At 32.0% G+C, this 22824-nt stretch overlaps 2 protein-coding genes across 3 annotated transcripts in view; one reads left to right on the top strand and one right to left on the bottom strand.

Moving 5' to 3' along the window:
* Positions 1 to 22824, top strand: part of LOC129235307 (talin-2-like) — a 249247-nt gene that overhangs the window by 20662 nt on the left and 205761 nt on the right. The window lies entirely within an intron of this gene.
* On the bottom strand, positions 13809 to 19972 carry LOC129216450 (DNA mismatch repair protein Msh3-like). Its single transcript, XM_054850664.1, has 3 exons — positions 19887 to 19972; positions 16951 to 17083; positions 13809 to 14000 (listed from the first exon to the last, which is right to left on the bottom strand). The coding sequence occupies exons 1-3, from the start codon at positions 19925 to 19927 to the stop codon at positions 13809 to 13811; spliced, it is 366 nt and encodes a 121-aa protein (XP_054706639.1). The 5' UTR covers positions 19928 to 19972.

Below are 22824 nucleotides of genomic sequence, written 5' to 3'. Positions count from 1 at the left end.
GCATTTACCAAAATAAATAAAAACAATAAAATATAAACTTAAAAAAATAATTTTCAGTGTCAAAAAAAAAAAAAAAAAAAAAATCATCTGCGCATATTTTTATGTAGAAAACATAAATGACTTAGAGTTTATCCGCCGAAAACTGAATACCTAAATTAAAAACTTTAGCGTGAAAATGAAAACAAGTCATATTAACAATAATTATTTAACAGTGAACCATAGCTGCGGAGTCGGAGTCAATCTCATTTTGGGATAAAGGAGTCGGATTCAAGAATCGGAGTCAGTCATTTGTCCTCAGTGTATAAATTTTTGCCAAAGCTACAAAGTCGGGGAGTCGCAGTCCGATTAATTGTCGAGCACAAGAGTCGGAGTCAGGTGGCCCTTAAATTCTCGGAGTCTGGAGTTTGACGTCAAGAGCTATTTCCAACAAAATTTGCTTCAGATAAATCCGCCTTCAAGTACGGAATCTACATTCTTTCAGTTCCCAGTAGGCACTAATGTTAAGGGATTTGAACTGTTCAAAATTGAACGGAAAATTATTCAAATCAAAAAGATATTTTATATACAAGTTTTTCATCAAAAGCTTTTTCCTACAAAGGTTTGCTTGAAGCAAATTCACCTCACAGTTCGAAATTGCCTTGAATTTCCCCATAGGCGCTAATGTTAAGTTTTTTTTGAACTGTTCAAAATTGAACAAAAAATAGTTCAAATCGAAAAGTCAAACATGGGAATGAGGTGTCCTCGCCGAGATCTCTCGAACAATTTACTGAATAAAAAAAAATTTGTTCGAATTCGTTTGTTCACCGAACCCTTTCCACTTCTCACGTGTTACAGTTAAAAAAAGTGCATGATGTCATATCTCTTTACTCCTGCTCTCCCTCTTGTTTCGCAATTTTGTCTTTTCAATTTTAGTACGCCATTTCAGTGTGCAAAAAGGTTATTTAATTCCTTCATTTAAATGAAAAATTCACAGCGAAAAGTTTTGAGATTTTTGTGTAAGCACTCCGTAAAAAGATATAAAAAAAATAATAAGATGAGAGAAATATTAGTTGGCATTTTTTAACTCATTTTAATGACGGCGTCCTCCCCTAAACTAGTAATTCGAGATGTTTAATAGACTTGGAAATTCCTCTGGGTTAAGCTTTCATGCATTGCTTTAAGAAAATCTAAACCAAATTAAAGCTATACAAGTTAAAACTCAAAACACAGACTGGCAATTTGCGTGCGTTGAGCTCAAATATGAGTAGTTAAATGCTAAAAAAAAGTAAAATATGAAAATAGAAATCGGAACCTGACAATTTTGGCCGCATGCCAAAGTGATAGAGGATGCGAGATAAGTAGTGTTCGTCCATATTAGAACTAAGAAAACTTTTATTTCAATCATTGAGCTTTTAAAAAAGATGAATTTCTGCGGGCCTATCGTTTCATTTCGTCTTCACTACTTTTATTCTTTTAGTTTTTCTTTTCATTTTTTAGCGGTGCATTAAATTGTTCCAGGAAATGAATTATCTAAGCTTGTTTTTATTTATGGAAGGACGATGTTATAATTCACGCACTACATAATACTTATATTGCGTACATTGTTTAAGGGTTTCAAGCAACTCCTTTTTGATTCCGGAAATGTTACGAGTTCCGGAATTCGAGAGGCAAGCAATCGCCGCGTGGTTTAGTGGCGTAGCGGGAAAAAATTATCCTGCGTTTGTGTAGGGGGAGGGGGGGGGGGGTGGCTAACAAACCAATACACTCATACATACAGTGGTGGACTGTGCCCCGTAAGAGGGCGCCAACCTTAATCTCCAGAGGGCGAAAAAAATGTGCAAAAAACAAAAAAATAATGCAGACAGAAAGAAAAACCGGTGCAAAATAAAAAGAAAAGAAAACAAAAGGAAGTTTCAGCAAAAAATAAAAATAATAAGATAAGTTTAAATAAATAAATAAATAAAGGTGTTTAGACTTGAGGACGCAAGGGCACATAAGCGGGAGGGCGCATCGGCATGTGGGCTGCCAGTCCGCCCCTGCATGCATGTACGAGTTATTGCTTATGTGACAGTTGCATTTGTGACAGTTGCACTCATTACTTTTTGCAATGTGTGGTGTTTTGGTGTATGTTTTTTTTTCGTTGAATTTATTAGGATGCACATGAGCATCTGAATCGGCTGCATGATACTTAAGGCACAAAATTGTGTGCCAAACCTTACAGCTTAAAAAAAATTAGTTTGATGCTTGTTTTGAAAATTTTGATACGCCGTGTCCATAAAAGAACTCCAGATATTTGAAGCAAAATTTTTTGATTTGCATTTATGTTGAAAAAAAATTGCGGAAACTGGTGTGTATAAAATTTGATGAACTACTGATATCTTTAAAATGAACTGGCCTGACCTAATCGTACCATTTAGTCCGTTTACATTTTTAAAGCCCCAGTGCTCTATTATGGTCAACCTCTATCACAAAGCTGACCCTTTAATGGTGCTCCCCTTCAAAAGCTATGGAGTAACAAACTTAAAAAGAAAAAAAAAAAAAATCTATGAATCACAAATAGCCAGAAACAAAATTCTGTTTTAAGATTTTGCCCAATTGTCAAAAATCACATCTTACCCAAAATTAATGATTGATTAAAGATTTGACTTGATAATCTTTGGTGTTTTGAACAAAGAAAGCTACTGGCTAATTTTTTTTTTAAACAGTAAACATTTCATATATATTTCTTGTAAAAAACAAAACAAAACTTGCATTGCATCATTGTTAATATTTTCCAAGAAAAAATAGCTTTTAAAGGCATCTTAATTTGTAAAGAAGTCTTTTTTTTTTCCATTTTTTTCAGAAAAAAACCGGGGGGAAAAAACTTTACCGCCTCAAAATTTTACATCTCTACTCGTCACTAATCGATCTCGCACAGTTCCTGGTTTAAACTAAAGCCCTATGAATCGTAGAGCTTTAGTTCAAGTGAGATGTAGTAGATTTTGTTTCGACTTACTTTAATTAGTAGAAGATTCTTTTTACGTAGGTGAATGGAAGAGGTGAATAGTTCAACTGATTTGATTCTGTATCTCTGGGTCGTCCTCAACTTGATGTCGTGCCATTGAAAAGTTCGATTTAGAACAGAAAGCATCAGTTCATAAAAAGAATCCCGATAATTTCAATCCTAAGTTATACCAATTGCCACTCCTATCAACATCGAGTGACGCTCGATAGCAATTTGTCTCTTTGCTGTCTCGATCTTCTGACGTCTCATTTGTCAGGGGGCAGTTTGTCGACACGATTGTAAGGTGCCAAATATTTTTACCCTTTTTATTTTTTTTTTACCCTCTGCACTTTGAAAAGCTTAAAAAACGGACGGCGCCTGGTTGAAAAAATGATAGATGCTTACACTCCGAAATATAGAAAATAGAATGGAGCCATCGGGTGGAAAATCGATTTTTTTTTAAGTATAACTCCCTCGCCTGATGAATTCATATTGAAATGTTTTTGTGCACGCATGGCTCACTCATCATTTCTTTTTTCTATCTTTGAACTTGTAAAAAATGATTTTTTCGCTTAAGTATTCTTGTATGCAATAAATTCATTCCACTTAAAAATAAAAGAGTATAAGGTTTTTCTTAAAGAATTACATGTAGCTTTTTACAGTAAATCTATTACGCTGACTTACATTTTTTCCCCCTACATTTATTACAATCTTTGTTTCTTACACTATTCTTTTCAAACATATTCAGAGAAATACTTTTATACTCTAACTCTATTTCTCTTGTTAAATTTCAACATTAAAAATTGCAAATGTTTTGGAACACAACATCGATTTTATCATCGTTAACATCAAGATGGTTACCAAACTTATAAGATTTAAAAAAAAAAAAAAAAAAAAATTGACGAATTATTGATTTGACTGTGAATAATTTAGTGATGATACTTGAGGTGTAGCATTAAAAAGTTGATTCTCAATGGAGAATATAGTGAAGATCCAAAGAGTTGTAAAGTGAAGTGGTGTTAGAGGGAATCATGTGCATTACACGATCACATAAAAGAAATACGATCACGAATGGCGTAAAAAGGCGAAACAGCTGGTCACTGCAGGCGACTAGTTGCGTCCTTATAATCCTTAATTTTCTTTAGTATATAAGCATTTCTTTCTTCTTTTCTTTTTGACATTGATTGTAAAATTATTTTTTAAAAAAAGGAAAAATTATTGCTAATTTTACTAATGGAATGAAAATCAAATGTGATTAATTTTGTAAAGCGCCCATGGAAAAAATGTGTTTGGTTTTGCGAAATATTTCTTTACCACAATAATTTCTGCCGAAGCCAAAGGTCTAAGTTTATTACTTCTTTTACGATCATGCTAAAAACAATGTTATTTGTACATTTACAGACGGATAACTTTACAATGGCGTCGCTTTACGAGGGAGGGGGGGGGGGGTCCCCAGAGGATAGCATTTGCGTTTTTTAACGTTTCAATTTCAAAAAATGAACGTGGAAGTTCTCCCGAACCTCTCTCCCCCTGATATTGTCAAAGCTTATCTAAAATACATTTTTAAGCCTTCAAATTTCCAAACCCGTCCCCCCCCCCCCCCATTTTCATCATGGAGTAAATATTATATTCTGGATTAAGTTCATATTTTCAATACTTTAAACATAGTATTGAAAGTCTAGGACAGTAGTCTCACTTCCTTTTCTTAAACCAAAAAACTGAATCCCATTTATCTTTTCCTGTGTTTGAAATAATAAGGGGACCATCAATTTCTTACATCTCCTTACTTTTTTGACCTTGTGACAGCCCTGTACATATGCGTCTAGGGCAAGTTATGTAAAAAACATTCATACTTTTTATTTGTTTTTTGTGCATTAATCAACTTAAATTTCGTTATAACATGAATGTAGTAGTTTCTGAAAATTTTATGATTTTCAGGTTTACATAGAACATTAAACCCTTTTTTCCTTTCTTTGGTAAGGGGGAGTGACACCACAAATTACTGCCCCCGGGTGTCGCCCATGCTTAGGTACGTTACTGCTATTTGTGATAACTCATTTACAACAGGGTCGTTCCACGTCAAATCAACCACAAAAATGGGATTTTAACACCCACCGTCTCGGAATTTGATCAAACTTGGTATACTTCATCCCTTTATGGTTACAAGCAACACCCTAATTTTTTTTTCTTTCAGTATCAATGCGTTTTGATTTTACAGCCTTTTGAAATTTGGCGATTTTACATTTTTTGTCATTTTCCAGACACTCAAACTGAGATGTTGTTGTTTACGAAAAAAATTATTTCTTGGTAACTAATGCTATAATCTTTTTGAAAATTTTTACACAAAATAGGAAGACTTTTGAACATGTTGATAAAAAATATTTCAATAATCTTAGTTTGCACAAATTTTTTTTAAAAAATTAGAAAATTGAAAATTTTTGAATTTTTTTTTCAAAAAAAGATGTTGGCAAAAAACTGAATTTCAACAAAAGGGTCAGTTTTAAAAATCATGATTTTTTTAAAAAAAATGATCATGAATATGTACTCTAACTTATCCAATGAAAAACATTAGGGGACTTTAAGGGATTCTGCCCCCCCCCCCCCCCCCACCGATTCTGGAAAAAAAGCATAAAACATCATACAATCTCTTCCATATTCTTAAAAACAGAATTATCAACAATTATGACAAAAATTCAAATATAATGTGTTGAATATGGAATTCAAATATAAAAAAAATATACTTAAGCTCCTATTTTATTTGAAATTGTATAAAAATTTGTCAAATCAAACCACAAAAATGGGATTTCAACACCTACCATCTAGATTTTGATGAAACTTGGTATACTTCCTTATTTTGTGGTTAAAAGCAACCCCCTAGTTTCTTTTGTTTCAATCTTAATGTATTTTAATTTTATAGACTTTTGAAATTTTTCGATTTTGCATTTTTTTGTCATTTTCAAAGACACTAACTGAGCTGTTGTTAATGGGGGAAAAAATGTTTTCTCAGCAACTAATGATATTACCTTCTTGAAAATTTTCATAAAAAATGTTAACACTTTAAATATTTTTTATAAAAAATATTATAATAATCTTAGTTTATACAAAGAATTTTTTAAAAATCAGAAAGTTAAACATTTCGATTTTTTTTTGGTCAAAAAAAACCATTGTTGAAATTCTAAATTTTTAACATCAGGGTCAGTTTTAAAAATCATGATTTAAAGAAAAAATGATCATGAGTATGTGCTTTAACTTTTCCTATGAAAAAAGTTATGGGTCTTTTAGGGATTCTGTCCCCTCCGCCCTAGAAACAACAAAAGCATCATAGAGAAAAGTTTTTCCATGTCTTTGAAACAAGAGTTCCCAGCAATTATTTAAAAAATTTAAATATGAAGTGTGTTAAATATTGAACTCAAACATATAAATTTAATATTCAAGCTATTTTTTTATTTGAAATAGTTAAAAAATTATTACAATTGTATTAAATATAGACACTCTGAAAATAAGATATCATGAAATTCAAAAGTTGCAAACAACAATATCTGCATATGGATTACTGCATTTTAGTCCAGACAAGTTAAAACAAAAGTAAAGTCTTAACACCAATTCATAATCATGCAGTTTCTAGTACTTTCAGGATCCACCCCCCCCCCCCCTACGTTTGAGAAAAATTGCTATCGTGGAACCCGCTTTTCCATTATAGTTTTACTGCTATACAATGACAAATTCATCCTTTTAATTTCTTGAAATTACATTTAACACCCCTTAAAAAATAATGGCCTGATTGTTTAGTAATAATATGACTAAATAAAGTAAATTACCTTTCCCCCTCCCCTCAAAGCAAATGAAGAAATAAATTAGTATTTATGCACCTCTCGTATTCAATGGATTTTTATATTTTTTAATGACAATTGGAAAACAAATTATTATTTGCATGGAATTTTTTTTGTCCAGATTCCCCCCCCCCCCCAGTTTAATGACATAACTCGCAACTTTTCCTCAACTTACTGGGGTTCCAAAATTTTGTATCACTTATGCTTATTAATGCTTAACATTCACATTATAAAAATTAATTCCAGTACATGAATTTTCTATTATTTTTGTTTTCTTTCTTTTTAAAAACAATAATAGATTTGAATATCTTGTGAGGAATAAATACATAATTGTTGAAAAGAGAAAAGCTTCTTGTTAGTGAGGTCTGCTAAAAAAAACAAGTCCTGCTCACACTTGTTTAGAAAACAAATAATGGTGCCTTCTTTCTCTACACCCCTCCCATGGAGTACATTTTATCCTACCCTATCAAAATTGCACTAACAGCACAGAGTGGTTGCTGACTCCCCTGGATAAAAAATAGAATTCTCAGAAAGAACTTTTCTAAAATTTTGAGAAAAGGTCAATATGAAAGAATGAATTGAACTAGAATAACTAGAGTAACAGAATAGTTGACTTATAGGAGTTCTATCAAAATGTGTGTCAAGCTAGAAAGCTTTTCAACCATTGAAGTTAGCATTGGGCAGACCCTAAGAAAAATAAATGTCGAGTTACCTGGATTATCAGTGTGTCCAGTTACTGAAGTTTCACTGTATTTAAACTGGAATATATATAAGGTTTATAAATCATTTGTAGAAAATAAAAAGTGGCTTAAAAGAACATACTGCCCTTGATAGAACTAATGCAGCAGTTGAAAGAGGGATCAAGAAAAAGAAAGTGTATTTTAAATAAAAAAGTAGTTACCGATCTCACAGTCGTAATATAAACAACTAACTATAAACGTAAACCATACAGCTTGCTGATCAGCCGTCATCTAATACCAGCTGTTCCTTTTTGGGGGCTAGTAAAGCAACCAAAGTTAAGGAGGTGACAGGCAAATATATTAAAAAGAAAACAAAACATCTAAAAAAAATTACTAATGAAGTGTAAAATAAAAATACCTGTCATTTGTACAAATGCCAGGTTATTAGGATCCACTTATGATCATAGAAACACTCAAGATAACAAAACACACTTTTAGGGTCAAATGAGATCATGGGCGCCCATATGCAAAGTCGCAAGGGGGGGCTCACATATTTTCCCGTGGTTTAGCTGGATATTTTCCCTGTAGAAAACAATTTCAGGACAGATTAGAGTCATTAAAATTAGACATTTTTCATAACTTATTCATTATAAGGGGTGGAGAAGAAATATTTTTACATTTGTGCAAAGAAAAAAGTACTAAAAGCAAGGAAGTTCAAATTTGAAAAGGGGGGGCTCGAGCCCCCCCCTTGCCCCCCTATATGGGCGTCCTTGAATGAGATTGTTGCAAAGCCTTAATTATAAGCATTTTGGGCAATGGTAACCATTTTAAACTCATACCCAATAAATTGCTATGTTAAACCAAATCCAAGTTTCAGTTTGATATTGCATTCGATTCATGAATCAAGTTAAAAGCTCTGAGCTGGTATTTATAAGATTTTTAATACTTTGTATAAACTGCCTAATTATAAATTAGAATTAAATAAAAAGTTTTAATTTCTATGTTGCCCTAAGTTTAACAATAATTTTTAGCATGCATAAATTTTGTAGGAAAATTTCGAATTTTGCGATATCTTATTTTTATTGTTTATTATTAATTAATTTAATTAATTATTTACAATTCAAAAAAATCTTGAGTATTTAAATGTTTACATTTAAGTTCAAACACCAATGTATTTCAATATTGAAATTTTCTTTAATGCAATTATTAACTTAGCTTGTAATATTGTGATCAACTTTTTTTCATTAATCAAAATAAGGGGCAGGGGGGCAGAATCCCTCAAAGTCCCCTAAAGATTTTCATTTTATATGTTAGCACACATGTTAATGATCATTAAAAAAATATATATAAATTATTTTAATTTAGACCCTCATGCCAAAATTTTAAAATTTTGACTATCATTTTTTTATTAAAAAAATTAAAAAATTTTCAGTTTGTTAATTTTTTTTAATTGCTGAATATAAATTTAGATTTTTGACATATTTTTTTCTGAAATACTTGAAATCTTAATATTTAATATAAAAAATTTCCAATTTTTTTTATCTTTAGTTATTGAGAAATAATTTTTTTTGCAAACAGCTGCTGTTCATTCTCAGAGAACTGTAAATGACAACTAACGCAAAATCGCAAAACTTTGAAGGGCCAAAAAATAAAAACTATTTTTAATAGAGAAGAAATACTTTAGGAGGTTACTTAGGACTATGAAAAGTAGAAGTATACAAAGTTTCATTGGAATCTGAGATGGTGGGTGTTGGGGTGTGGTTGAACTGACATGGAATGACCCAACATTAAGTGGCGTAGTTTTAAAAGTCTCTTGCTATGAACTTCCGCATTCTTATGTAGCGGTTTTGTATGCGATTACCCAATCGATCATGACTTTTGATCGCGGTTTCACTGCTACGGGTCATGTCCTGTCAGTTTTTGTGTTTTTAAAATCGATTATTGTTCAACTAAAGTTACACTTCGAACTTTTTGACTGAAGTAAGTTACATAGCGCAGCGCAAACATCGTTTTACCACCAATGTATAGTTATGAAACCATGTACCACCAATGTATCGAGTCAACGATATCTAATCTACATGTGTATAGTTGTATCCCCCCCTCTCCATCCAAGTAAAAGGGGCAGGGGGTATTAATTTTGAAATTTACCAGAGTAAATACTTCTCATAGTGCTTTTTCCCCCCTCAAAGATTTTTCTGATTTTTCCTCGAGAGAAATGCTTGCTTTTAAGGTTAATAAAAGCTTCAAAATGTACGCTCCCAGCCCTTATGATTTTAGTTCTTCCTTCATGGTGCTCTTGTTCTGTCACCAATTTAAGAAGTGGTTTTTGCAATGTACATCAGAAACAAAAAAACATTAGTACAGTCAAGGATGGATCCAGAATCGCTTCAAGGAGGGGGCTGTTGATTTTCTAACTTACCTTTTACTAAGTATCTGATTACACCTGCTTGGGCAGGGGGGGGGGGGCGATACAGCATTTTCATTTAAAACTACTAAAATACAGAGATTTTGCCAAGGATGTCCTCAAACCTCTTCCATTAATTTTCCGTTAAAAGAGGTATTCTAAAATTGTGTTTTTGAACTTCAATTCCTAATAATTCTAGGGGAATGTTTCGAAAACACCCACACCCTAACATCATTGAAGGTCGTCTAAAATGGGGTTATTTCCATCAGTCAAAAGTACTGCTTTTAGTCACTGAAGTTGGTAGAATGAGCAAAAAAAATAACATGGAGCGAGGAGAAACTTTTATTTTCAAAACGTGTAATTTTTAATTACATTTGAAAAATGTCCGATTTTTCAAACAAGGCGTGGTTTTTTATGACGTCACAAATGATGGATTTTGGCGCGCTGAATATTTACGCTTGCTGTCTACCGCTTTTCCAGGTTATGATAGTTCAGAAGCGAATTTAATATTGCGCTCTGCGCTAATGGCATCAGCGAATCGCATTTCATCAATTGTGATGTCACGTGTAGACATGGGCGGATTTATGGGGGGCAGAGGGGGGCAATGCCCCCCCCAGTTTTGGGAGGACTATGTAGTAACAACACATCTTCCAAAAATTAAAAAAATATATATTAATTTTCCTTTTTTGAATAGTTCAGAAGGGCATGGGTGGATTTATAGGGGGGCATAGGGGGAAATGCCCCCCAGTTATGGGAGGACTTTATATAGTATCAACACATCTTCCAAAATCTTAAAACAAAAAAATCAAGACTTTTTCTTTTTTGAATAGTTCAATGAAAATGAAGAGAAAAGCGAATTTCCTTTTCTGATGGGAGAAAAGAAAAGGAAAAAAAAACGAACATTAAATATACAAATAGTACAGCTGTCACTGGGGTGCTGAAAATGTGTCTAAATTCACTATTTTGGACTGAAAACCATTTGGGCAAGTATATGAATGAAAATATAGGCTAAACCGAGGTATACATTAAGCTGCAACACTTATAATAATTGACGATTATTTTAATAAATTAGAACCTAAAGCAAAGGGGGGGGGGGACTGCCCCCACCCCACCCCATTCGCGCTAAAACAGAACGATCCACTCGTTGTGATCTGTGTCCACATTTAAAGTATATTTCTGCATAATATTTATGTTCTTAGTAGATTAATTTGCCTTTTGAGAAATTCTAAATAAGTTTTTTTTTCCTTCTCCCCCCTCTCCCTCAAAGAGAGAGAGAGAGAAAATAAATACTATCGCAAACTGAATAAATTTCAGTTATCTGAGTGTTTTGATTAAATGAATCTTTTTACTTAGAGGGAGAGTACAATTTTACTTACTTTATAAATACTGTTTAAAAAGTAAGGTAAGTCATAATCATCTAAGTCTAAGTGAATCAGTCCTTGTCATTATTTAAATCTAAATAATTGAGTCATCAAAAGTTTTGGAAAAATTTGCTGAAATTTTGTAAAAGTCTATAAAAGCCTAACAAAGATTGGTAAAATCGTAAAAATCCTTTAACCGTAAAAACTGACGAATTTTCGTAAAAATTACAAAAAAATCAAGCAAAAATTTGCAGGTAAGAGTGTATTACAAATGGGACTGAATTTGCCTATAAGATAAACAAGCTATTGCTTAGGGCCCCTGCTTTGAAGTGGGTCCCTAACTCCCAAAAAAATTCATGATTCGTTCCTTAAAAAATGGAAATTGCTTGAAAAAAACTAATTTCATTTTTAAGTGCTTGAAAACCTTGAATATTTGGAAACGTGTGGCTACAAACCTTAAATTTTAAAATTTTCTAACAAATGGTAGAGGGGGAGGAATGCCAAAATATGTCAAATTCAGCTCCTTGCCACATCCTGTATTAAAAATGTAAAAATCATGGTCCTCACGTTGGTAACATATTATTTCAAATAAATTTTTGTGACTCACATATTTCATATCTTGCTATTTATTCAATCCCGAATGCAGTATTTTGGAAATTATTTTGTATTGATTGCTTTTGTCTTACTTCTTCTGCATATTGTCTATCTGTTTAGCACGGAAAAAAATACTCACTACTTCTATTTCTATTCGTTTTCTGCTCCACTTGCAACTGAAGAAAAGTTGTTGTCATGAGAAATGTTTGGTTTCTTTTCTCTTTTAAATTTAAAATAACTATTTCTCTCAAAGTTAGAACAGGACTGTAAAAATTTACAATCAAGTACTAAAATATCAGACTGGAAAGTACAAATGAAGTACATTAAATAATTTTATTTATTCTAGACTCCTTGAAAATAATTAGATAAGTCTTTGAAAATCCTAAGCAAAATGGACTCCAATTACTACTGCATATTATTAATCTGTTTAGCCAGGAAAAAAAAAAAGTTACACTACTTCTATTCCTTTTCTCTATTCCTTTTCGTTTTCTGCACTACTTATAATTAAAAAAAGGTTGTTGCAATGAGAAATCTATCTTTTTCTTTCAAACTTAAAATGGCTGTTTCTTACAAAGTTTGAACAATACTGTACAACTGTATAATCTACTCATCAATTTCTATGTCTATCCAGTTAACCTTTATAAGGCTTCATAATGCAGAATTTCATATCCATTTTACAAAATTTCCTCCGGGGGAGAAACCCCCTGCCCTCTAAAATTGGAGATGTTCTATTTCCCACTTAAAAGGGAGCCCTGCGTCACTCTCTTGATATCAGCTCCCTCTCTTAAGGTCAATTCAAAAAGGACAGCATGAAAACACACATTAATGAAAACGACACACAAAAAAGTAAAGCATGGACTTATGCAGCACGGGAAACAGACAAAAACATGGGAGTGGGGGGCAATAAAAATGTTGCTAAAAAAAAAAAAAATTCTTGCCCCCCCAGGAACTCAGTCCTAAATCCGCCTATGCTGACGAGCGAGCAGATGCGTTCCAATTCTTCTTGTGTGTATGTACTTGTTTTGTGTCGTCTGTCTAATAAAGTGTTGGGATCCTCAATTATGCAGTTTGGAGTTCTTGACCCTTCCCTTCTGACAGGTAGGAGCATTTTCTACTTTTGAACTTGATCTTTATCTTGATATTTAACAGAGGGATACTTTCACGAAAATATAAAAATAAATTCTAGATAGTTTTTTAAATTATTTCGGAAAATTATAGCTTATTCTCAGCTACTTACAATGAAAAATGATCAAAAACCATTTTTTGTTTCTATTATTGCACTGTCCAGAGTCATTTGATGGTTCGAAATTTTACACTTCTAATAGCAAAGGTTAAGGTAACTTAATCAATGATAGTAGACTTTTTTAGAAGTTTTTTTTTTACATAGAAGTTTTACGTATCAACTGAGTTTTGCGGCATCATTTTATTTCATTCGAGAAGATTTCGAAAAAATTGGAAAATTGGCGATATTTATCCATTGGCGTCAGTTTTTTGGCACCAATGCCAGAGCAAGAAATGTTTTTCCTACGCATACGTAAACAAAGAGTAGAGAAATTTATATAGGGTTACCAGAGGGCAACATGGTATCTAAAAGGAAATTATTCCCGCCAAGAATTTGACGGCCGCGCCAATTTCCCAATAATTGAAATGTCCCCTTTCTTCATTTATTTTACGATTAACATACACAAAGCTTTGGTTCTATTAGGGCTTTTTTGGTGTAAAAGTCTTAATAGGCTATGCTATGCCAGATACAGAAAGCAAAATTATAATAAATTATTACTGTTTGGTATTGTGAGTACATGTAAAAATTATGTGTTCCCAGATGTACAGTAAACGAATGTACAAGAGTAAAAATAAAAATATTAGAAACAGGAAAATTCATATAAGTTTTCTCAAATATTCAGTAATGAATATGGTCCAATTTCGACCACTGGGTGAACCCTAGTATTTATATATAAATGAAGGGAGGAAATATGCTTACTTTGCAGCTTCAGGATTGATATTGGTTTTAAATTCTTCAATGTGCTGAAGTTGATTCGCAATAGCCATCAAAGTGATTTTCAGCTTTTCTGTTTGAATTTCTGTACCAATTTTATCCAACACTGCAAGGAACTCCTTTCTAATTTTTTCAAATGCCTCAATTAACTTGAGAAAATCACAACAGCTGCACTGAAAATAATTGCATATGTTCCAAAATTAGCTTAATAAAATCAAACAAACGATAGTGACACAAAAATGCACATGGTATATAAATATCAGGTTCTTTTTGAAGACTTTTATGTATCCAGAATGCTTGGGTTTATGAATAGACCTATTTCAAACAAATCTAAGAAGGTTTTTCTACCTTTATATAGGAGTTTAGTAAGACCCCATTTCGAGTATGCAGTGCAGTTTTGGTTGTCTTATCAGAGGAAAAATATTTATGCATTGGAAAGGGCTCAAAGAAAGGAAACTAAACTAGTAACAGGACTTTCAGATTTAGATTATGATACCAGACTTAATAGGCTTAATATGTATAGCATGGAGCAAAGGAGGGCCAGAGGGGAGATGATTCAGTTGTTTAAATTTATCAAAATGAATGATGTTAATGGATTAGATTTTAGCACTGAAAGCAGGACGAGGGGTCATTGTTTTAAGCTATTCAAATCTCAAGCTAAACTTGAAATTAGGAAAAACTCCTACTTTAGTAGGGTTGTGGGCACTTGGAACAGCTTACCGGAAGAAGTGCTAATGAGCAAGGGGGTGGATAGCTTTAAGAGGGCCATTGATCTTCATTGGGGACTAATAAAGTGACAGGTACCAGCCTAGCTGAGCCCACAGCCTGTTTCTGGTTGTCACGTTTGTATTTGTGTTTTATCTTTACAGATTTTAGCAGGGTTTCAAGTAAATATTTAAAATCTTTTCATGCAATCCCGCATCGAAAGAACAGCAATAAAATTCTTTTTGCTGGTTGGGGTTGTAGTCATTGTTACTTACCTGACTGTCCTTACAGTTTTGAAAATTAAGCTAATAAGTACTATGATAATGGCAAAATGGATAACTTCTATAGTTAAATAACTATATGGAAAAACTCTTTGAAATACAAAGTTTAGAAATCTTATAACATAAAGTAAGTCACAAAGCTGTTGTTGATAAATTTCAATCACCTTCTCTAAACTTTTTCTGCGTCCATTAGAGCATGATTGATTTTTTTTTTTTTTTTTTTTTTGACTCTTACCAGTCACAGTACCTAAAAGAACCTTCTTCAAACTAATACAAATCATCTTAAAACTTCTATAAAACAGAACCACATCAGACTTATTAATATTGATTATCGAGAAAAAAAAGGCCTTGAGAAATCAAAGTTATCTTCAGTTATGATTGCTTTAACACTAGAAAGACGGAAGTGGTCATTTTGACCACAAATGAGTTTCAAATGCTTATACTTGCTGCTTTTAATTTTCAAACTTTTTTTCCTTCATTGACTTTTCCTAACTATTTATTAAGATCTCACAAAACTATTTTTTTTTTCTTTAGGCTCATTATTACAGTCGCTATAAATGTTTATACCTAGAAAGATGGATTTTGACCGCTCAATGAACTGTTATTTGTGCTTCCGTTCTGTCTCTTTTCTCTTACCAGACGTGTGTACTATGGATTATTGTTATTTGTCAGGGTGAGTAATGTTCTTTTAGACTTCAGTAGCACCTGCTGGTCAGGTTTCGTTCTTTGAACTGTTAGGAAAATGCGAAACACCTGCTTGAAACATCGATCTTTTTTTCCTTTGGTGATATTGAAGTGCTCAGTCAGTTCATATTCACACAAACATTTTTTCGCAGTAACACTTGAATTTAGAATTCATTGACAAGCTTATCAGTACATGAATTCCTGAAACTTTTGCAGATTTATCTAAAACATATTCTGATTTGGTTGAACATGAACAGTCTGAACTCAGTTATCTGAAGAGGAATATATTCCTAGTAATGAAAATAAGTTGCTTTCATCAGATTGTTGCAAACATTTTTCGGACCTAGATTTGCAGAAAAAGACTGTTCTTAAGAGTCAGAATCAGATGAAACCTCGCTGAAAAAAACTGATGCACAAGATATAGAAACCGGTAAAGGGAAGAGGGTCCAAAACTGGAAGAAAAAAAAATTTCAAAAACAGAATTCTCCATTTTCACCTCTACTGATTAACTTTGCTACATATAATAAAGTCTGTGCCTCAAGAAAAATATTTAAACAGTGTCAAATGGAACAATGCGGAAATAAATCTACGAACATTTGTTCTGATTGCAAAAAAACTGTTTATGGATCATATACAGGCAAAGTGAAAATGATGAGTATTCCTAAATACTGTAAAAGATAGTAATGTATGATATATTACGTACAATATATAGGTAATTTTAAAAACAAACACATGCATGGTTGAAAATACTTGTTAGTTATTACATGATAAGAAAAGTTCCTCTTTTTTGTACAAATTTTCTCTTTTTCAATACCAATTTTGTAAAGCAGGTGTATTTCTCTTGATCAAACATAAAATTAAAAAAAAACTGCCTGAGATTGATTTGCAGACTATATTATGATTAAAATGTTAAATCAATTTCTGACATATTGAAACAAAACTTTCCTATGATTGAAAATCCTGAAAAGAAGAAACTTCCAATCTTTTAAGTATGGCAGTCAAATGGCAGCTGCTAGTCTTTCTAGGTATATGGAAAACGCCATCCTTCTAGGGTTAACAAAAAGAACAAAGCAAGTATTTATTTAACTATAATTTTTTTTAGTTATTAAAGCATTTAAATACATACCTATGTGCTCCTGACACCTTCAAATTATTTTTGTTAATACAGGAGTTTTTTTCATTTAGTTTTGGAAATTATTCTTTTTTGTTTTGTTACAAGGGCAACTCATTGTTATTAAAACTACTGGAGAGGTGATGCCTTATCTTTTTTCAGAATTTCTCAGTCTTAAAATTGTTGCATTCACTAGTCCATGAAAAAATCAGTCATGTGGGAAATTAATAAATATACAATTTAGAAAGACAGAAAATCCATTTATAAAAGGTAAGATAGCACACCATTTGAAGATTTCATAAATAAGATTTGGCAAGAAATGACAAAAAATTTAAAACTTACCTTGCCGTGTAAAACAGAACACAAAATCTTTTCTAAATCAGTCATTCTATAAAGTGTATTTTCGATAACTTTAAAAATAACTGAATCAGAATGAATTATTTCAGTAACAATGTCTAATCTTTCATTTATGAGTCTGAAAATAAATAAAGAAATACAAACATTTTACCTTTATGTATCAAAAAATCTAAATGAAAGATAAAAAAGAAGTTTAATTTATCTTATTTTTAAAAGAATAAAATAACCAAAAAATTATTACTCATTTTGCATGTGGCTATAACGGAAAAAAATCCTTATAGTAAATTATAAATTCAATGCAATATAAAATTTGCTCTTGTCCTATCACACCATAGCTGCTAACTTATTTCTAAAAATGCTGAAGATTTTAGGTGACATTATTTTGGAATGATAAAATTAAACCAGCTGTTTTATTAATGAAATTAATTGAATGGTTATTATGTGTACTTACTACCATAAAATTTTTATTGAAAACAATTAAACACTAAGTCTTGATTAGATATAATTAATATAGTACTTTGATACAAATTTAAATAAATCTTGTAAATGTTAGTTTATTATCAATATCTTTAATTACTTCATCAATAAAAACAATTGATTATGAACTTGATGGGGAGAGTTATGACCCCCCTATAGCCCACTGGCTGCGCCACTGCTTTTTAACATGTGCAGTTTTGAATTAACAAAGGCATACTTTTCAGAAAGAGCACTAATGCCAATATTGGATCAAAGTATGATAAGGAATGACTTGTACAGAGTAGTCTTCTTGCAATGTTTGCTATAATATTTCTGATTGGATATCAAGGCATGGGTATTAAACACAAAACTAAGAAAATGCACAAAATGGTGAACCAGAATCAGGGGTGTCCAACCCTTTCCCCTAAAGGCAAGAGGGCATCCAGTAAAAATGAGAATAGTACCCTTCAACCCCATTAAAACTTTCTATGGGGCAGTCTGCGCCATGACCCATTTAGGTGGACACCTCTGACCAGAATAATTAAGTGATAAAGCAGCAAATGAAAATCCAAACCGGTCAGATCAATGTTGTTGCTGAAAAATTCAACCCGATTCTCATAAGCCTCAGATTAGTTTTTCATACAGTTTTCAACACAGTCACTTGAGAAATTTGATATCAGATTGGCGATTTAAATGAGATTTCATCATTGTTACTGGTTTAAAATGACAGAGGACGTAGGCAGAGGCGTAGATAGACCCGACTTTCGGGGGGGGGGGGGGGTTACTTCTTATATATATATATATATATATATATATATATATATATATATATATATATATATATATATATATAATATATTGCTTACCTCAAGAGGATAAATAATGAATCCAAAAAAAAAAAAAAAAATCAGGGTCCAAAAAGCAATAAAAGACTTTTTCTTGAAAAAGATATGCTTAAAGTTTCTTTTACTGTCAAAATGATTCCTTAAACTGGCAATAAAGCACTTAATAATGTAATAATAGAATAAATACCTAACAAAACTAATAAAGAGGAATTTTAATCAAGAGCCCATATTGTCTTTATTATCGATTTCAAATTTTCACAATCATATTTCAAATTTCTATAAAAAGTTTCTTTAAGACCCCGTATTTCAAAACCTCTTTATCTCGATTTTTTTTCTTTAATGTGAAATTCGAAATATACAGATTCGACTGTATGCAATGAAATATGACTGTATTCCCACTGCGCGGCTCATAAAATTAAACATATTTAACAATTTACAGAATCTATGACAAAGAAAGGCTGCATATACGTGGATTTAACAAATCAATCTCATTTTTAAAGCAAAGTGTCAAATTTCACTCAATTATCAAAAAATTGTCGCAGCAGAGGGAGGCGTCTTATGCTTGAGGGTCACACATGGAGATTTTCAATGGCATTGGGGGGGGGGGGGGCAAAGTGAATTTTTGACCTTTGTTACTCGAAAAAAAGTCGTTTTGATTTTTTTTCTTTTTTTTCTTTCTCTTCTCTCTTCTTTTCTCTTTTTTTTTTGAGACTAACGTTTCGGGGGGAAGGGAGTATCCCCAAAACCCCCCCTTAGCTACGCCCCTGGACGTAGGATAATAGTCTGAATGTAGTGTGTGATTGAATTATGCGAGTTTTGGATTCTACAGTACGGATTGAGGTTATTTGAAGCAGCACAACTCCACAAAAAGGAACAACTTTATCAGCCAATGCAGCGATTTTGAAAAAGAAAGTGAAAGCCAATTGGCGTGAAATTTTGTAGTCATGTAGAACCTCATTCCTGTCATGACATTATCATTCATAATGAAAATGAACTCTCTTGTGGTTTGAAAATGCTCAGATGTTTTAATGAATACATACTAAAAAGGTTGGGGAAAGGTGGAAGATTTTATTTTCTGCACAGAAGATAGAACAAAAATGTAAGAAGTTACTGCAAAATGGAGAAGATTAGAAGCTATGCCATACTGTATGTAAATGGTATGACCTAGCTAAAGTATATTTTCTATATAGCAAATATTGGTAGCATTCGAAAAAATTTAGTTAAAAAAACTGTAAAATGGTTATGAAACATTTTCAAATACTTATGAAAACTGCTTTTTATAGGCAACTAAGTAAAGTTCTAATCATAGCAATTATATTTTTAAATCAAAGTATAAATCTGCAGTTAGTTTCTGACTTTGTACTGTTACTTCGACATTTAACAGTTACTAGTGTTCACAAAACTACAATGTTAAAATTATTGTAATTATTTTTATGCCATTACTGACAATTTTTCTCCACATCACAAACTAACTGCTCTGTAGCCTAAAAAATTACAGATCACAAGAACAAACTCTTCTTAAAAAGCTTTTAAACTACTAAAATAAAATAAGTAAGAAGTGAAATAGTTAGAGAAATTCCTTAACCTAGTTATAAATTGGATTGTAAAATAATAACTTACTTTAGGCATTTTAAAGGCTTAGAAATCCACTTTTTGAGCATTCGTTCACCAAATTTTGTTGATGTTTTGTTAATAGCCCAAAACAAGCTTCCATATTCTGAGTGACAAGAATTGTTTTCCAAAAGTTCTAAACCTTTTACAGTTGCTGCACTTAATTCCATTTTCCTTTGCTCTGAATACAACTTTATGTATCTAATTATAATAATAAAAGCACAAAATTACAAGTAACATTTATTAAAGAGTAAGTACAGAATTAAAGTTATAAGCAATGATAAATATGGGATTTTAAAACTGTATGAATAAAGCAGAGTGTCTTCCTGGGAATCTCCCTTTTTGTCAGATTTCCACCAAGTCAAAAACAAAGTTAAATTAAAAAAAAAATGAAAACTCCTCCCATCCACTCATGGCACTTCGCAAAATGTCCGGGTGAATCTTTCAGACTCATAGATTAGACATAGATCCCAACATACCACCTACCCCAGATTTTTCAGTGGATATACAATAGGCGCCGCTTAATGTGATCACTTTGGGACAAATACAATTTGATAACAATAACCGAAAAGAATCAAGAAGACACAAAATAATGTTTTTTTTTTTTTTTCAATTAAGGTGCATTTATTTTGGCAACCTCAAATTAAAATCACAATGACTCAACTGAACGCAGTTTCAAATTATAAATTATTAAATTAACAGAATGGAAATATCTGAATTATAAAAATTTAAAGCTAAATTATGCAATTTTTAATCACATAGTAATAGGTGAAGTAAAATATGACAGTTTTCCCTGACATTCGTAAACCAGTTTCAGAGCACATTCAGTTTTTCTATCTTTTCCAGCATGGTTTTGCTTGTTGTTACAATTTTAATTTAACTTCGCTTTGTTTTCAATCTCGACATAGTTCTTTAATAGTTGACAAAGTAATGGCAACAATTTAGGTCCTACATCAATGCCTGCAACATGTCCAGCGACTGAATTTTCTTAGGTGCAAAAGAAAGTTTCCTTAGGGGGAGTCTGTGGTCACTGGGTCGAACTTTCTATAGCTTCATTCTTAGAAAAATTTTAAATTGCTATTGAAAACCACAAAATGCTACACAGAAAGTTAGTCTCGTCAGGGTTTGCCTATGTATTTCTGTTAATTGAGGAACAAAAACGGAGAAAAAATTGAAAGTTTATGGAAAAGTGATAACAATAAACGAAGACGCTGATTACAATATCCGACTTTTTTAACTTGTGTTAACATACAATTGTTCCGGGACTTCGTGATTCTGATAACATTAAGCGAATGATAACATTAACCGTCATCACATTAAGCGGTGCCTACTGTATAAGAGCTCAGATTTGTGATGGTCATAAGATCTTTCCAGAAAGCTATTGGTGTTCTGTTGGTGAGGCTTCACCTGCTCACATTTTAGTTTGTTTGGGATTTGCAAAGGATGAGATCCTTTGCAACCAAGGGCGCCCATATAGGGGGGCATGGGGGATTGAGCCCCTCCCCACCCACCCTTAGAAATGAGAACTTCCTTGCTTTTAGTGCTTTTTTTCTTTGCAAAAATGTATAAAAATTTCTTTTCCAGCAATTAATGTATAAGTTATTAAAAATGTCAAATTTTAATATCTCTAATCTGTACTGAAATCGGTTTCCATGGGGAAAATATTCTGTTAAACCATGGGGGAAATTTTGCATATGGGCACCCTTGTTTGCAGCCTACAATTATTTTTAAACTTTTTAGAGATATTTGGATTCATGGAGATTGTCTAGCCCTGCTAGAAAATTCCAAAATTAGTTTAAAATGATAATAATAATAAATAAATAAATAAAATAGAGCTTTTGTTTGAACAAATGTTTTTTACACAAATTCAATCTATATTAGAGCTTCAACGAATTTGGTACATAGGTACTTTGGCATCAAGAGTAGGATGTAAAAAGTTTTCAAAAATTAAAAAATATTCTCAAATTTTAATTTTAGAACCATAGAATTGGTCCTTCTACAATAAAGAATTACTCCATGGTTTTGAATTTGGCACCATTGCAAATCCTGTAAAAACTCCTTCAGGTGACGTTTCTTTTCCATGTTAAAGCAGTTCCATAAGTCAGTTGTATACATTTTTATTTTAGCAGAACTTAATTTTTGAAAGCATCACCTGCAGGAGTTACATATACAGTGGAAAAATAAAAAATAAAACAGATAAATTAATTTGAAATATTCTTCCAGCTGCATGAAAGTTATCTGCTTTTGTTTTCTGTTGTAATGTAATTGAACTTTCAGTAAAAAATAAAAATATAGCATAACTATTAAATGCTATAGTAAAGTGTGTTCCAAACAGTAAGAAAAATCACTTTATTGTTCATTGAGACTTAAGCTTTGAACGAATTTGAGTTACTAATCCTTAAAAATGAAGCAGTGGGGAGCAAAGAGGTGTAAGTGGATTCTTAAGAGGTTTGAGTAAAATGCTTGCTAAGTTCAAACCCTAGGTAGGCTTTTACTGAAACCTTTTTCCAAAGCATGCTGTATGTAGTAGTGTATATAGTATATATATGTATATGTAGTACATGTATGTATATGTATGTATATGTAGTATAGGTATGTATATGTATGTATAGGTATGTATATGTATGTATATGTATGTATATGTATGTATATGTAGTATATGTATGTATATGTATGTATATGTAGTATATGTATGTATGTAGAGAAGAGAAATTTTTGAAAGTACAGTGGAGCATCAAAAATCCGCACAAATTGGGAGAAGTGGTTGTGCGGATTTTTGATTTTGCGGATTTCAGGTCACTAAGGAAATAGCTGGGAGTTGTACCTTTAAATTGGAAAAATAAAAACAACAAGGAATAAAAATATAATAGTTACAGTTATTTACATTATTTAATATATACAAGTTGACAAATCATTAGCTATTAACATTTTGAAAACATTTCAGAAA

Source organism: Uloborus diversus, chromosome 2 (assembly GCF_026930045.1).
Source record: "Uloborus diversus isolate 005 chromosome 2, Udiv.v.3.1, whole genome shotgun sequence".
NCBI lineage: Eukaryota > Metazoa > Arthropoda > Arachnida > Araneae > Uloboridae > Uloborus > Uloborus diversus.
This window is presented reverse-complemented; position numbering and strand designations above follow the sequence as displayed.

What these genes read in the sequence shown, in the direction of transcription:
- LOC129216450 (XM_054850664.1), bottom strand. Translation starts at nt 19,927, where the DNA reads ATGCTCAAAAAGTGGATTTCTAAGCCTTTAAAATGCCTAAA. An exon ending in AAGCCTTTAAAATGCCTAAA is followed by an intron (nt 17,084 to 19,886) that starts GTAAGTTATTAT and finishes ATTTATTTTCAG; the next exon opens with ACTCATAAATGAAAGATTAG. An exon ending in GTTCTGTTTTACACGGCAAG is followed by an intron (nt 14,001 to 16,950) that starts GTAAGTTTTAAA and finishes AATTATTTTCAG; the next exon opens with TGCAGCTGTTGTGATTTTCT.